The 16,186-nt window shown below is 34.8% G+C and overlaps 1 protein-coding gene across 2 annotated transcripts; it reads right to left on the reverse strand.

The window, feature by feature from the left end:
- Positions 1-713: 713 nt before the first annotated feature.
- On the reverse strand, positions 714-7,147 carry LOC112028512 (protein PIN-LIKES 6). 2 transcript variants are annotated; one of them, XM_065766705.1, is made up of 12 exons: positions 6,872-7,147; positions 6,750-6,780; positions 6,199-6,554; positions 5,957-6,036; positions 5,735-5,859; positions 4,540-4,661; positions 4,122-4,346; positions 3,056-3,130; positions 2,690-2,790; positions 1,888-1,940; positions 1,589-1,777; positions 714-1,006 (listed from the first exon to the last, which is right to left on the reverse strand). In XM_065766705.1, exons 3-12 carry the CDS (start codon positions 6,403-6,405, stop codon positions 885-887), a joined length of 1,299 nt encoding a protein of 432 aa, XP_065622777.1. In that variant the 5' UTR covers positions 6,406-6,554; positions 6,750-6,780; positions 6,872-7,147; the 3' UTR covers positions 714-884. The 2 variants fall into 2 exon arrangements, with proteins under 2 accessions (XP_065622777.1, XP_023916983.1); XM_024061215.2 differs by lacking the exon at positions 6,750-6,780.
- Positions 7,148-16,186: the final 9,039 nt, after the last annotated feature.

Consider the following 16,186-nt stretch of genomic DNA (forward strand, 5'->3'; position numbering starts at 1 on the left):
CTCCCCGCTTTTCCTCCCTCACTTCTCAACCCTCGTTTCGTCCTTTTCACACACGCACACTCTCTCTTTATGTCATTTTCGATACGTTTCATTCTCTCTCTCTCTCTCTCTCTCTCTCTCTCTCTCTCTCTCTCTCTCTCTCTCTCCATTTTTAGTTCCAATCAACTCTCTCTCTCTCTCTCTCTCTCTCTCTCTCTCTCTCTCTCTCTCTCTCTCTCTCCATTTTTAGTTCCAATCAGGTCCCACATTACCTGACTCGTCTCAAATCGGAGCATTCCATTTCGCTTTGCACTCATCATCACTATCTATGATCACTGATCGATGATTGGTGCAGGTCTCGTCAACCGGTACCCCAAATCGGACATAGTATCGAGCATGGGTTTCAATTTGGCTATGTTGATTTTTTTGGGTTTTTGTTTTGTTCTTCTTCACTGGTTTTGATGGGCACAGCGGGATTGTGGTTGTGTAGTGATCTTTATGGGTTTGATGGTTGTTGTTGTATGTTGGTGGTTGAATGAAATATTATTTTATTGTAGTGTTTATATTATTTTATTGTGTTAGAAACTAAAATAGCTCCACTGTTGTAAGATATAAGAAAGTAAAATAGATAAAGTGACTTTTTGTGTAGCTAAAAAATTAAAAATTTTGCTCCACTACTGTGGATGATATTAAGTCTTTTTCTTTGTGTTAATTTATTTTGTGAACACGGAAAAGAAAAAGAATAGTAATTACTATCAACAGGGGGCATAATCACGTCTTCCATTACAAGCAAAAGAACTTCCAAGTTTGCAACTAACTAATTTAGCTATTGACATTGATTATATGGATATAGATAGAAAAACCACAGTGGAATATTTGGCCTCGCGACACAGCTTGCTGCAGTTTTAGAATAGAATGTTGAGGTAGAGAACAATCCATCCAGACATTGATATGACAGCAAAAATATGAACCCAGAAGAGGACTGCAGCTGCTTCCCTACCACAACCTCTTAAATTGGCGACAGCACCTACAAACAAGGAATATGTTAATAAGAAAACCAGGTTTTCCTGTTCATATTGCTGCTCAAAGATTATATATTAAGACACCGAAATGCAATCTTTAATTAAACCCTAACATTCTTAATTTTGGTTCCAATCCTTGTTTTATTGATAGATAAAGTTTTCCTCCAAATAGATTTGGAGGAATCTTCTTTAACTCATTATGTGGCAATTCATAAAACTGTTCGTGTTTATAAAATTGCATGATTCATTAAATTATTTTAAAAAGTCACATGACTCGTTAAAGATGTCATGTGACCAGAAGTATATTTGGATTAGTGGTTGGAATCATCGCGTAAAAGGTTGGTGAAATTTCCTTCAAATTAGTTTGGAGGTAAACTATATCCTCGATCAATTGTTTAGCAGTTGGAGAAAAGAGAAATATCAATTGTGTTAATTTCCAGCATCCCAGAAATGGTTTGATTGTCAAACCAATTCTTGGTTGCTCAAAATGTCTCCAGAAGCGATAGGTGTCTATATTTTGCAAAATTTTTGTGCCTGTTCTCAAAAATTTGTTGAGGATGTGTCTAGAGAAGAGAATTGGGCAATACCAGAAAGGACAGATGTCGGCATTGAGTGCTGAAGAAGTAGGACAAATCTGAACATCTTATCACCAGCTGGGAGGAAACCAAGCTTATCAGCCAACATGACAATGCCAAGTCCTGCAGGAGGCACCAAAACTAACCGCGCAAAAATAATAGCAGCAGTTGTCCGTAGACCAAGCTTTGAACTTCCAGGTCCTGCAAGTAACACATTACACAGCTTTACACAAGGTCCAACCTTGATAATAAGCAGAATGAAGTCACAGGAGTAGGTTAGAGGATACATGATCAGCATAAAGTCAACTCACCATCAACAAGGTTGCCTCCTAATGCCAACAGGATGCATGGAATCATGGCCTCCCTGACAATCACAAGTATTCTTAATAAAATGAAGACTAATAAGAGATTCAAAAACAACAGTTCAGTCGTAGCATATTCAATCTATAATACATTCTAACAAAAAAAAATTGAAAGAGAGAAAATAAATGAATAGACAAAAGACAAAAGCCTTCCAAAATTTGACAAGATTTGAAATTTTGATTTATAAATTCCATGCTAGCTGGCATTAGATATTTCAACCATGTGATGTACAAATTTTTAGAGTATTCCATTCTAGCTTTAAAGCTTATGGATTTTAAATCAAAGGCAAGTGATTAATAATCACAAGGGTAGCAATTACTCCAGAAATTCAAACCCAAAATAATAGAAGTAACAAATTAATTCCAATTTGTAAATGAGATATTTAAAAGCTGAGATATACATAAATAAGCTTCATTTCCAAAGACTTCCTCTAAGATCATGTTTCAGACGCAGTGGATGATGTTTCAATGAATATACATTTCACACACATTCTACATTATCATCATTATTTAAGCTTTCTAGGAAATTTAAGGTGCATTTAAAAAGCATATCTGACCCAAAGTAATCAACACCATGCATCTTTGAGATCCTCAATTTTTTTTTGGAAAAGCATTAATAGTATCATTCAATAGAAATAACCTATAATTTTTAACACTATCAGGTCAGAACTCATAGTGCTTACAAGCTTCTCTAAACAAAAAATGAAGAACGTATCAACTTACTAAAACAACTAGAAAATAGTTAGCATACCCAAGAATAATGCAACTGTCAGTGAAGAAAAAAAAAGGAGCATCTGCTGTGAAGATCAATTGCTTAAAAAATGGTACCGCACCAAGTAACATGGCTAGAATCTGCATCAAAATGTGAATACCATTTATTAGAGCAGATATATATCCAATTAGCTTGATCTTGCATGCAAACACCTCAGTTTTCTTGTATCTTATAATGTGTAAAACATCAGAAATTTCTTCTTAGATTAAGTAGGGAAATCAAAAGCTATCAAATAGAAAGGACTCGATTAAGAATTGTTTGAATGCAACTGAAAAATGTAAGATTTCCATCAACCTACTGAAAATGTAAAGTTAACCAGATAAAGTTCAATAAATAGAAACTTACGGAAGCGATGATAGGTGGCTGAAGTATTTGCTTCAGCTTCAACTTCTCATACAGGAAAAAAAATAAACCTTTAAACTGCATCAAATATGAAGACGTAAACTTTCAGTCCAACAAACAAAATATATTCAATTAGAAAAGAGGTAATTAGCTTCCTGATTTTAGATACTACCAAAAAATATCAGATTCTAAATTCTAATAGTTGGATGACCCATGTTATGTGACCCACAGCAGCAGAACAAAAAGGGGCAATGTTTATAGTTACAAAATGTGATGTTCATGTTACCAACATCTATTCACTATCCTAACTAGCAAAGAGACATAATTTTTTTTCAACTAACTTATATTGACATTGCACATAGTGCAGATCTAGATGTCACTGAAGAGGATGATTGTGATCCGCCCATTCAGCCATCATTTAGTTTATAAATAAACTATATACATGCTCATTAATACACATAATAGGAGGATGACTATTTCCATTGGCCATTTTTTAAGCTGTTACCTATATATGAAAAACAGATAAATTTTGAATATATATATATACATATATCATTGCTTGTCCTAAAATTTGGCCAAATGATTAAATTCATCATTTCATATCAATTTAAACTTTTGAGACAAGTGGCAGTTTATTATGGTATTAGTGCAGCTAGTCCTGAGTTCAAACTCTATATCTGCTTTGCCTCCCATTTAAAACTAAAATTCCACGTGTTAGGCCCCACTTGTTGAGGGGAGTCTAGGACTACATGTGAGGGAAGCGTTAGAATAGTGATTAAATGATTAAGATCACTTTTTTGTATCAACTAGAGTTTTTAAGATAAGTGGTATTTTATCACCATGCCTATTATATTAAATCATCTACATACAGATGAAGTTCTATAATTTTACATCAGCGGAGAAATAAGATGATAATTTAATATTCCAAAGTCATTACTTTGTCACCAAAGACACATGAAAGGAGCAGCTTTAGATACTAAGGGAAACACTTTTCAAGAGCAATTATTGTTGCTGTGGCAACACACTTCCTAACACTTACAGTCGTTGATGAATATCTATTAGTTCTCACCTTTCCTTTCTCCGAAGCAGTTGGCTGATGCTCTTCCTTTGGACTGGCTAATGCTGTTGAATTGACTGATGCTGCCTCCTCGTGTGTAAGCAATGGAAGTTGCTCAGCTGTGGCTTCCTTTGGAGGGTCCTTGATGGGAAGATTTCCATCCTCAATGTCAAAGGTACCTTCAGGAGGAGGCGCCAACATTTGAAACACATATGTGTATAAGATGATGGCGCCAACCTAACATACATTATTTATTTACAAAATCTTTAGTACGTGGTAATGATGAAACTTATAGAAAACTAAATATTGAGGGATAGATGAAAAAATGCTTATATATTTAAAAAAATGTGGCTTTCTAATCAACATATTTGAAGCTTGAATAACAATAATCAAAGCTTTAGTGATCAAGTAAGAACTGCTGGAAACCTACCCACTGGCCAAATGAAATATAGGCAGTCCCATCTGTGCTACATTTTTCTGAGTCACCAAAAGGATTAGATTTGTCTCTGCATAGAGCCGCAATCAATACAAGTGGTATGTTCCCAATATTGCCTGTATTCAATGTCAATACACAGAATTCAAGATAAACCAATATGTACAAAGCAGAAAGCCAAAGTAGGCATAGTGGTTTATATAGATATATCAGAGTACAATGTTGGAATCCATCAGTGTAAGTGGAATATGTCATACAAAAATAATGATAATCTATTCAAGTTAGGTAATATATGTCCATCTAGATTCCAGAGTAAAGTTGAAAAATTCAATATCAATGCAAATTAACAATGAGTTTGTCATTTTATTTTTTTCTTTTTTGAGCAAATAAACAGGTCTGCCTATGTAGAGGCACATTTATAAAGCCGGTGGTTCCTCTTATCTCATTCTCTTACCTACTTTCCTAACTCACTCTATAATATCTTTCATTAAACATAATTTCAGAATATCTTTGTTCACAGACTTATGTTCACATTAGAAAGGCTCATAGTCAATACAAATACGTATCTACTAAGGGCACGTTTGGTACACTGTAATAATTATTACATGAGAATAGGAATAAGTATTACAAGGAATACATTAAGTTAGAATGTAATAAGTATTATTATTCATTAGTTTGGTGACCATTTAGGAATTGAATCCTGAATACACTTATTTTTGGGTGTTCAAAATGGAGTTAATAATTAACAACAAGGAAAATTTATTTTCTTTCCTTTTGAAGATGTGGCAACTAATAGCTTTTTAGGAAATTTTTTTACAAAATTATTACATAAGGTGAAGGAATAGATATTCGGTACTTTAGATAAGAAATAGTTATTCCTCATTTTGAAGAATAGCTATTCATAAGGAATAACTATTCATTGTAATAAAAACATAACCAAACAACCGAATAATTATGCCATAGGAATATCTATTATATTACAGTGCCTATTACAGTCTATCAAACGTGCCCTAAGTCCAATAATCAGATACGATTCTTTAACTCATCATTTAAGACTCAATTACAACCCATCTATATCTGAGTAGAACTAAATTGGAATGTCAATGTCAAAAGCTTTAAATGAACTTCGAATAATAACAGCCTGCAGAAAATGTGATTCATGTATATGAATGTTCTAGATGCAGTGGCTCACCAATTCCAATTTGTATGATTGAAAACTTGAAAAAAGGGTATGGTGGACGGACAAGCGATGCAACAATGAAACCTATTAAGGATCCTGACATGCTACCCAGAATAACATTCATAGGAATAAACCACCTGCAGACGAATGAAATTGTAATTAAAAAGAAAGAAAGAAAAATTAAAAAATCGTTGTGGTGCTTTGAAAACATAGATTGAAAAGTATAATTGTTACCATTCAAGCATTTTCTCAATGGTGATAGCTTGACCAAGTTGAGAGAATATCAAACATGGAAGTAAAAGTGAAAAGACCAACTGCATTACACAAATAGTGGGAACAATGAGTTATGGTTTTCAAATTTGCTGATAGGTAAATCTAAGTTGCAGAGTAAGTTAATAATAAGTGAGTATCAGCATGACATATTCAACAACAACAACAAGCTTTAGTCTCAAAATTTTGGGGTCGACGAGTATTACCCCATTTAAAAGTTTCCTTCCACTAGCAGGCAAAATGTTGACATACTTGGAAGCCATAAGGAATCCCAAAAAACACATTGTGAAGACCTTTGCTATCGGCAACACCGCGATTTTGATAGTCCCTAAAAGGGACTCTCCGGCCACTCCCACCCCGGCTTCTGCAGCCGCCTGATTCACCATCGCCACCGCCGATAAAAATCTCTCCATTCCGTCTACCTAACAAAACACACACCCGTCCGTGGCACATTCACCAGAGACTAATTAATTGCTACTCACAGCTTCCCTCTTATTCAATCCCATTCAATTAAATCCAAATCCTCATTAAAAATCTTCACCATTCAAAAACCCAAAAAAGCCTGTCATCAAATTCCAGAAACACTATACATCAGTAAACAATATATTCAAAGAATCAAACAAGGAAAAAAAAAAAAGAAAAAAGAAAAAAGAATGAATTCACTGTTATTTTTTCAAAGAAGAACAATAAAAGAGTATTGTAAAGGATTATGGAGCTGTAAAGAAATACAAAAATACAGTATAAAGAGAGGAAATACAGTTAGATCGGTGGCAATTCACGTGTATAGCCTGAATCCAACGAAAATAGCATAGAATTTAAAATACTAAAAATATGAAAGGAAAAGCATAGAAGATGGAAACAAAGGAAGAGAATTTTTACACGAATTGAAATCCCAAGTAGCTTCCAAACACTCCTTTCTTCAACTCGAATCAATCCACACAAATCTGTTAAGCTTCTTCCCCTTCTTTTATTTTTCTTTTTCTTTTTCCAAGAAAGAAGCGACTTCTGAGTTGCCTCTAAAATCTAATAAATCAAAACCAGTTGCTATGGTTTTTTTTTTTTTTTGTTGTTGTCACTTTGTCACCTTCCAATCAAAGTTTTCTTAATTTAAGACTCGAATCGTTTTTTTTTTATTTGGTATTTGGTTTTTGGTTTTTATGAGGATGTGAACCGTGACCGTGACTCTAATATAGGTTGGGGATTAAGCTACCAGAGATACCCTTGCCGCTAGGGGGGTAATTGTCGAATTTACCCTTTGGTTTAATACTTGTCTGTATTCCGTACCAACGGAAATTTCCTCGGGTGTCGTATTCACACTTTTTTTTTTCCCGGTTCCCAAAATCTCAAAATCCATCAACATTTTTTGGTGGATTTACTGCGTCCCACGTGTTCTTTCCCTCTATTTATTTATTTACATATTTTTTTATAATAACAACCCTTCGGGTTCCAGCTGGATGAGTCAATGGACAAGTAGAAATCAAGAAAATTCGAGCCCAACCATGTTCGTAATCTTGTTGACTTTGAACTTTCTATAATTTAATTCAAACGATAATAGAAAAAATAAGATGACCCCATTCTATAAATCCTAATCAAAGGAAAATATTTTTTTGGAAAATAAATTATTTTCAAGTATTTAGTTGTGTTTTTAAAAATTCTTCAAAAAATATTTTCAATTATTTGGTTACATTCCTAAAATTGTTATGGAAAATACTATATTTCTATTATTTTTGTACATTTTCTCATCTCTCAAGCACATATATAATATAAAGAAGGAAAAATTTAGATTAAAAAGAATCATGATCAAGGTGGTGGGTAGTGATCGCCAACGGCAATAGTTGGCCACCGGAGACCGAAGACGTTTGTAGGGGGTGAGGGTGAAGGTTTGATTGATAAGTTTTAGGTGAAACGAAAAATGAAAGAGTAAACTAATTTCCATCATAAGTTTCTTTATTTTATGATTAACTAGAAAACAAGTATCGATTAACCAACATTTTTTGTCACCTCAGACACCTATAAATGCGGAAAATATTTTCCAAAAATCTATCTTTATCAAACCAAACACGGCTTAAGTTTAAAGGGACTCATTATATATATATATATATATATATTGTGACTTAATAAAAGTAATATTAACAAAGACTCAACGATGTTTCAACTTCCAATCAAAACTCCTTCTCAAAAAAAAAAAAAAAAACCTTCCAAACAAAACTTAACATGTCTCTAATTAGGAAAAAAAATTGTGTTCCTAATATTTTTTGTTAAATGTTATTTTTCCTTTATTTTATTATGGGGTTTTTTATTTTTATTTTTTGCCCACGAATATATATTAAACGTTCAACTTCATTTTTTTTTTTTTTATCAGAATGTTCAACTTCCTTTTTCTTCTTCTTCTATATAAATTTTTTTTAATCAAAATGTTCAACTGATGGAATGAGAATATTACATATGTACAAGTCATAAGATTAAAGATTCACCATGAAGAGTTCATTCCCAAACATAATATTTGAGGTGTGATTATTTAGGGGGTGTTTGGTAGAGTAGTTTGAGTAATGTTGTTTGTAGTTTTTTGAAATACGTGTGAGTGAAAAAATGTGTAATGTTGTTTAAAATGTAAAAATGTGAATTTGAGATGCAAGATCAAACAGGCCTTTAGTATTCAGAGAAGGTATCAATGGCCTTGATTGACACATATATATGCATGAAATTAATGTGAAATTACGAACCATTTAATTCAACTTTTGGATCTAACATTTATTAATTTTTCATTGCAAATCTTGGTTAACCCAGAGCATCACTTCCCACCAATTATGCGTGCTGGCAAGTGAGAATGTTAGATAGTATTTCACCTATAATTAAATAATAAAAAAAAAAAAATTAGAACCAAACCAAGACTGGAAGCAAGACACATGATTAAAAAAATTGAAGCAATGCATAACAACCCAGTTGAAACTTTCGGTCTCAATTGACTGAGCCTTGAAAAGTGGTTTGACTGTAAGGTAGGGTGAGGTTTGAAAAGCGATTGTGTCAATCAGCTAACTAATTTCAAAAGCCAAAATTAGTGGATGATATTTTTAATTTAATAATTCGTTCCTTTTTCTTATTTTTCCCCCCATTTTTCATACATTCTATTTCAGGATAGATTTCTTCCTAGCTAACATGCAGAGTTCCTTAATGTCTACTGTTTCTATTTACATCATTAGAAATAATTAGAGTCGTCACGTTTTACAATATTACATTATTAGAAATTATTGCTTCACATATATAATGTCTTTTCTATTTGTAGCTAGAATTTCTATTTTTGACAAGATGATGACAATTAGTATCCATGTGGAGTATATTGCACAAAAGGGTAGAAATAAACATTGATAATCGAACCTGTCTTAGAAAACAAAAGAAAATGAATGCTGATAATGGAACAAGTTGCAATTCAACCGAAAAAAAAAAAAAAACCCACTTTAATGAAGTAGTATTGAAAAGGAAATTAAGCTTTAATAGTAAAACTCCCCCTTGCTGTTATTCCCATTTATTAAAAGAGTGTAAATTAAGAGAGATGCTTATTGCTATCGTACTTTGAAGATGGTAGGCTAGCTTTTTCTTTTTCTTTTTCTTTTTTGAGATAGATATATTATTCGGCTAGCTAATATTCCATTTTCCATATATATCATAAAAAATAAAAATAAAAAGACTACTTTTTTTTGAGGGGATAAAAAAAAAGAAAAAGAAAAGACAAGCTAATAAGAAAACAATTTACAGTTTGAAAATTAGGGTAAGTAAAGTAAAGGTTCTTGCTTTTGAAAGCACTCAAAATTTAATGAGTCACTTTTGATGGGTATGGGACAGATGGTGACTTTAGCCCTTGAAAGAAGGCTATTCTATTTTTCTTGCTTAGTAAGTATTGTATTGCCAATTTTGACACACGATCGGTTTCTCATTTGAGAATTGAGACGTGTTATGTTTGCCGACGCAGGCACATAATAAAGGCCGACGCGTTACGCAACGCACACTGGAAAGAACTCTGGAAGACTCTTCTTTTCTCTGTGGATCACATCTCTATCTCTCTATCACTTTGATTCGACCCAGCTGAGGTGGTCGTTTTCGTTTTAAGACTTTTAAGTCGCATTTACAGGCCACCTTTAGGAGTAACAAACTTAAATAGGAAGTGGTCAAACCAAAGTACAAAGGATATAACATTAAAAGGGAGAAAATAAGTAATTAATTTTTTTTTCTTAACTATCTAGTTAATTGTTAAGGTTTTGAAACTATATCTTTTACTAGCATTTCGAGTTTAAGAAACTCGATTTAGGGCCTATAAATCGAGTTTTTGGGACTCGATTTTTATTAGTTGTTCACGTTTGATGTGGCAATTTTTCCACGTAGCGTCTACATGGAAATCGAGTTTTTAAGACTCGATTTACAAAGCAAAGCACAAAACAAATTAACTCCCAAGTCCCTCAGCCATTCCCAAAAATACCAAAAAAAAAAAAAAATCCAAGAACAGCACAATCAGATCAGCCAATACAAAACATCCAACCAAATCTACCCAACAACCACCTAAAATCCAAATTAAAAAAAAAAAAAAAAAACCCAAAAACGCAAAAACCCATCAGATTAGAGAGAGAGAAGACCCAGATCTGCCTGGGTCTGGGCACTGCGGCCTGGGCCACCGCGGCCTGGGCGCGCGCGGCCTGGGCCCTCGCCGCCTGGGCGCACGCGCGGCATGGGCCCTCGCAGCCTGGGCGCGCGCGGGGCATGGGCCCTCGCCGCCTGGGCGCGCGCGGCCTGAGGGGGGCTGGGCAGCACTGATCTGCACATCTTCTTCTTCTTCTTCTTCTTTTTCTTCCTCTCTCTCTGTCTCTCTCTTTTTTCTTTCTTTCCGCATTTCTGTATTTTGGGTCTATATTTTGTAATTATTTTTGTTATAAATCGAGTTTTAAAAACTCGATTTCCAGGTAGACGCCATATGGAAAAAATGCCACATCAGATGTGAATAATTGATAAAAATCGAGTCTTAAAAACTTGATTTATAGACCCTAAATCGAGTTTCTTAGACTCGAAATGCTAGTAAAATATATAGTTTCAAAACCTTAACAATTAACTAGATAGTTAGGAAAAAAAATTAATTACCTATTTTCTCCACATTAAAAGTCCAAATTCAAAATTTTTAACTTTATGGGGACAAAATCAAAATGACTTAAGTATATAAATTTGTTACAAACTGTCTTATTTTTCTAACTAAAATGGATCAATTTGTATACGTTACTCAATCATAACCTTGTATTGTTTTTCACTTTTTCTAAATGATCATTAATAGTTCATATCTATCTAAATTTTGTTATTTATTTTTTTAATACAAGATAGAAATTCTACTTTAGTTTAATTTAAGTGTATATATGTGTGAAACTCTCTCCTAGAGATTTGAATCTCGGCTCTTTCCCTCTCCCTCTATTAGAAATACTGAATAATTGTATTGTGTTTCTCAATAAAAGAATATACATAAGTGTCTTTATATAGGAGGCATATGAGTGCAGTACAAGTAAGAGTGTATTACAAGAATGTGTGCTATACAAGTAATCTAGTTGGGCCTAAAATCCACAACACTATACACGTTAACAGCCTCCCTCAAACTTAAGGTGGATGTGAGACCAATTTGAGGTTGCCAACCAAAGTACGAAGGCGTCCCTTAGGATGTGACTTGGTAAAGATATCTGCAAGTTGATCTTTAGAGGAGACTGAGATCAGCTTGAGAGCACCATGGACAAGATGATAATGGATAAAATAACAATCGATCTTGATGTGTTTAGTCCGTTCATGGAAGACATCATTGTGAGCAATATGAATGACACTTTGGTTGTTATAATAAAGAGAAGTAGTAGAGGATGTAGACACATCTCTAAGTCTTTGAGAAGCCATCGTAGCCAAATGAGCTCAAATGTGGTATCAGTAAGGACACGATATTCTGCTTTAGTACTGGAGCGGGTTATATGAGTTTGTTTCTTGCTTCGCTAAGAAATCAGAGAAGAACCAAGAATAAAGTAATAACCAGTAGTGGACCTGCGATCAGTGGGATCTCTTGCCCAATCAATATTAGAAAATGCATGGAGAATAAGAGGAGACTGAGCAGAGTAGAAAAGACTATGGAAGAGAGTGACCTTTAGGTATCGAAGAATGCGCAGAACAGCAACATAGTGAGTCGATCATGAAGCAAACAAATACTAGCTCACCTGGTGAACAACATAGGAAATGTCTGGACGAGTGACAGTGAGATAAACTAAACTGCCAACCAAGCGTCTGTAAAGAGAGGGATTAGACAATGGTTTCCCCCTTGAGGGAGTCAGATGTGTATTAAGCTTAACTGGAGTATCAATAGTCTTGCTATCAGTGAGTCCAGCTCGAGACAAGAGTTCAGAGGCATACTTGGCTTGAGTAATTTAAAGTCCATCTGTAGAATGAGTGATTTCAAGACCCAAGAAGTAGCTGAGATGTCCAAGATCTTTTATCTCAAACTGCTGACTGAGAAAAGTCTTGAGTTCTTGAATGCCATTGAGGTCATCACTAGTTATGATCATATCATCCATATATAGGAGAAGTAAAATAGTGCCTTTGTCAGTGCGACAAAGAAATAAGGCGAATCATAATGACTGTCCATGTAACCCAAGCGAGAGATGGTAGCGTCTGTAAAAGAGAGGGATTAGACAATGGTTTCCCCCTTGAGGGAGTTAGATGTGTATTAAGCTTAACTGGAGTATCAATAGTCTTGCTATCAGTGAGTCCAGCTCGAGACAAGAGTTCAGAGGCATACTTGGCTTGAGTAATTTAAAGTCCATCTGTAGAATGAGTGATTTCAAGACCCAAGAAGTAGCTGAGATGTCCAAGATCTTTCATCTCAAACTGCTGACTGAGAAAAGTCTTGAGTTCTTGAATGCCATTGAGGTCATCACTAGTTATGATCATATCATCCATATATAGGAGAAGTAAATAGTGCCTTTGTCAGTGCCACAAAGAAATAAGGCGGAATCATAATGACTGTCCATGTAACCAAGCGAGAGATAGTAGAGTTGAATTTGGCAAACCAAGCTCGTGGAGCTTGATTAAGGCCATAAAGTGCACGTTGAAGGTTATAAACCTTGTTTGAGTCAATAAAGAGACCAGGAGGAGGTTGCATATCCACTTCTTCACTTAAATCCCCATTAAGGAATGCATTTTTGATATCCATCTGAAAAAGGTCCCATTTACTAGCAGCAGCAATAGCTAAGAGGGCATGAACAGATAGATATGAGCAACCAGAGTAAAAGTCTCTTCATAATCAATCCCATACTTTTGTGTAAAACTTTTTGCAACAAGACGAGTTTTGTTGCGCTCAATAGACCCATCCGAGCGAGTCTTAATCTTGTAGATCCACTTACAACCAACCACAGATTTTCCAGGGAGGAGTGTCACTAAATCCCAAGTATAGTTTTTAGATAATGCATCAAGTTCCTTTTTCATTGTAATCTGCCATAAAGGGTTAATGGAAGCCTCACGATAGGTGTGAGGCTCGTGTAGTGTAGCAAGGGCAGTATAACAATGATAGTCAAGTAAATGTGCAGGAATAGATCTTATCTGAGTTGAGTGATGAGGTGAAATGTTTTGTGCAATATCTTCAGGCAGAGCAGGAGCAGGGGACCAAGCTCAAGGTTGGGGTTGGGTAGCTCGTCTTCAACCTGTTTATCTTCCATCTGTTCATTAAAGGGTGAATTAGGAAAGGGATTGGTGATATCTAGTGGTTGGATAGAGAAGTCTACAGGAGAACTATAAGCAACTACAAGAGGATTAGGAGCAGCTATAGAAGGAATATGTGTCTCATTTAGAAAAAATTCTAAGACAAAGGAGGAAGATAGGGAGGCACGGAAGTGAGAGAGCTCAATAAAGAGGCGATGTTCTCAAAAGACAACATTGCAAAAGATACGAAGATGATGAGAGACAGGATCATAACACCGATACTCCTTTTGAGTTTCGCCATAGCCAAGAAAACAACAAAGTCTTGACTGAGACTCAAGTTTTTTATGCTCATGTGGCTGAAGAAGAACGAAACAAGCAGAATTGAATGAGCAAATGTGGTGATAGTCTGGAGGTGACCCAAAAAGGCATTCATATGAAGTTTGATTTTGGATAACAGGACTTGGAATGCGATTAATAGTATGAACAGCATGAAGAGCAGCCTTACCCCAAAAAGGAGCAGGAACTTTGGCAGAGAGAAGGAGAGCACGAATAATGTCAAGAATATGACGAAGTTTTCGTTCGGCTCTACCATTTTGCTGAGAGATACCTGGACAAGTTAATTAATGAACAGTGCCATAGGAATGCAAAACAGCTTGAAAGCATATTGAGTGTATTCAAGAGCATTATCAGATCGAAAAATTTGATGCATCTGGAAAACTGAGTTTTAACCATTTTTGCAAAATTAGAATATACTTCCAATAATTCAGAATGATGTTTCATATTAAAAATCCAGCTATAGCGAGAGTAATCATCAACAAAGACAACAAAATATCGATACCTACCAATATTAGAGACAGAGGAAGGCTCCCAAATATCAGAATGAATAAGGTCAAAGATATTAGTGGATATGGATTCACTAATATTGAAAGGCAAAGCTGATTGTTTTCCTAACTGACATGAAACACAATCAAAATTTTCTGTAGACTCCGAACCTAACAAATCTCTAGAAACCAATTGTTGTACCCGAGAGGAAGATGCGTGATCAAGTAAAGCATACCAAAGTGCAAGGGAAAGAAGTGAAGAAACTGTAGCAGCTGCAGCAATAGAAATAGGAGCAACAAGTGAAGACGAAGGTTGTCCACGGGAAACATACGCCCAACTCTAGGACTGGTCCCAAGCTCCTATCCCGTCCTCAGATCCTGCACAATACACCTATAATAATTAAATATAATGCGATAACCCAACTTAGCTAATTGTCCCACAGAAAATAAATTGTAAGAAATGTCAGGAACATTAAAGACCCAAGGAATCGAGAGGTTGGAGGTTGAAACAGAACCTATATTATGGCCGTTATGTGGTTCAGCCTAACGACCTATATCTACGGAGGAAACCCTAAAGGGCTACATCAATAATATATTAGAGTGTAGTACAAATCCTGTGTTACAATGAATCGTAACATGCGTATATATAGTAGATTAAACCTTAGACTAATAGACTTCTAGTACAAGTAGAAGACTTGACCTGCACACAAAGTAGAATTAAGTTTGGGCCAATGCTAATGGGCTAATATATCTCTAACACCCTCTCTCAAACTCAAGATGGAAGTTTGATGAAATCTTGAGATTTGATAAGGTTGAGAAGATCCCTTGAATGAAGTTTGACTCTGTGACGGTAAGGCAATGGTCTTATAGTATTGATGCGACTTCTAACGATGGCTTGACTATGCCGGAGAGTTTAATGGCAGCAGTAGAAAGCTAAAGAAGATGAATGCAGCAAAAAAATACCGAGGAAGACAAAGATTGCTCTTAAATATACCGTAAGGATAGAAAACCATGACCACAAGAAGGTGACTCTGATACTATATTAGAAATACTGAATAATTGTATTTTATTTCTCAATAAAAAAAAATACATGAATGCCTTTATATAGGAGGCATGTGAGTGCAGTATAAGTAAGTGTGTAGTACAAGAATGTGTGCTATACAAGTAATCTAATTGGGTCTAAAGCCCACAACACTATACACATTAACACCCCCAGCCCACATGCATTTATACTCGTGAATGACCACCATACTAGAAGTGTGCAGTAGTAAATGTCATTGCTCTTAAATATGCTTAAACAAATCATACTCATTTACGATGATCTAGTTAAAGGAAAATGTTTAAACAAATTTGTCATGTGGTTATTTAACCACATATATGAACATTATTTCATTTTGAGCCACAAGGTGTTGTGTTCTTAAGCACTTATAAAAAAAAAAAAAACCCATAGTAATAGAAAAACAAAAATTACATTAGTAAGTAAAAATTAAATATATAGATGGTTTATCCAACTACCTTCTTTTTCTTATTGAAATGGAACAATCTTCAATACGAACAATTTACACTTAGCAAATGGTTTTTAATAATATTAAATGATTTTAAGTGCTTAAATTATTTATCCTATTAATTATTGTTTTTTCCAAAACCAAAATTGAACTCTCTCATTCAAAATGAC

The sequence above is a fragment of the Quercus suber genome, unplaced genomic scaffold (assembly GCF_002906115.3).
Source record: "Quercus suber isolate HL8 unplaced genomic scaffold, Cork oak 2.0 scaffold_733, whole genome shotgun sequence".
Lineage (NCBI taxonomy): Eukaryota > Viridiplantae > Streptophyta > Magnoliopsida > Fagales > Fagaceae > Quercus > Quercus suber.

Coding starts and splice junctions, on each gene's coding strand:
- LOC112028512 (XM_024061215.2), bottom strand. CDS start 6,405: ATGGAGAGATTTTTATCGGCGGTGGCGATGGTGAATCAGGCGGCTGCA. Junction 6,037..6,198: donor GAAGGAAACTTTTAAATGGG/GTAATACTCGTC, acceptor TGTGTAATGCAG/TTGGTCTTTTCACTTTTACT. Junction 2,791..3,055: donor AGCCACCTATCATCGCTTCC/GTAAGTTTCTAT, acceptor ATTTTGATGCAG/ATTCTAGCCATGTTACTTGG.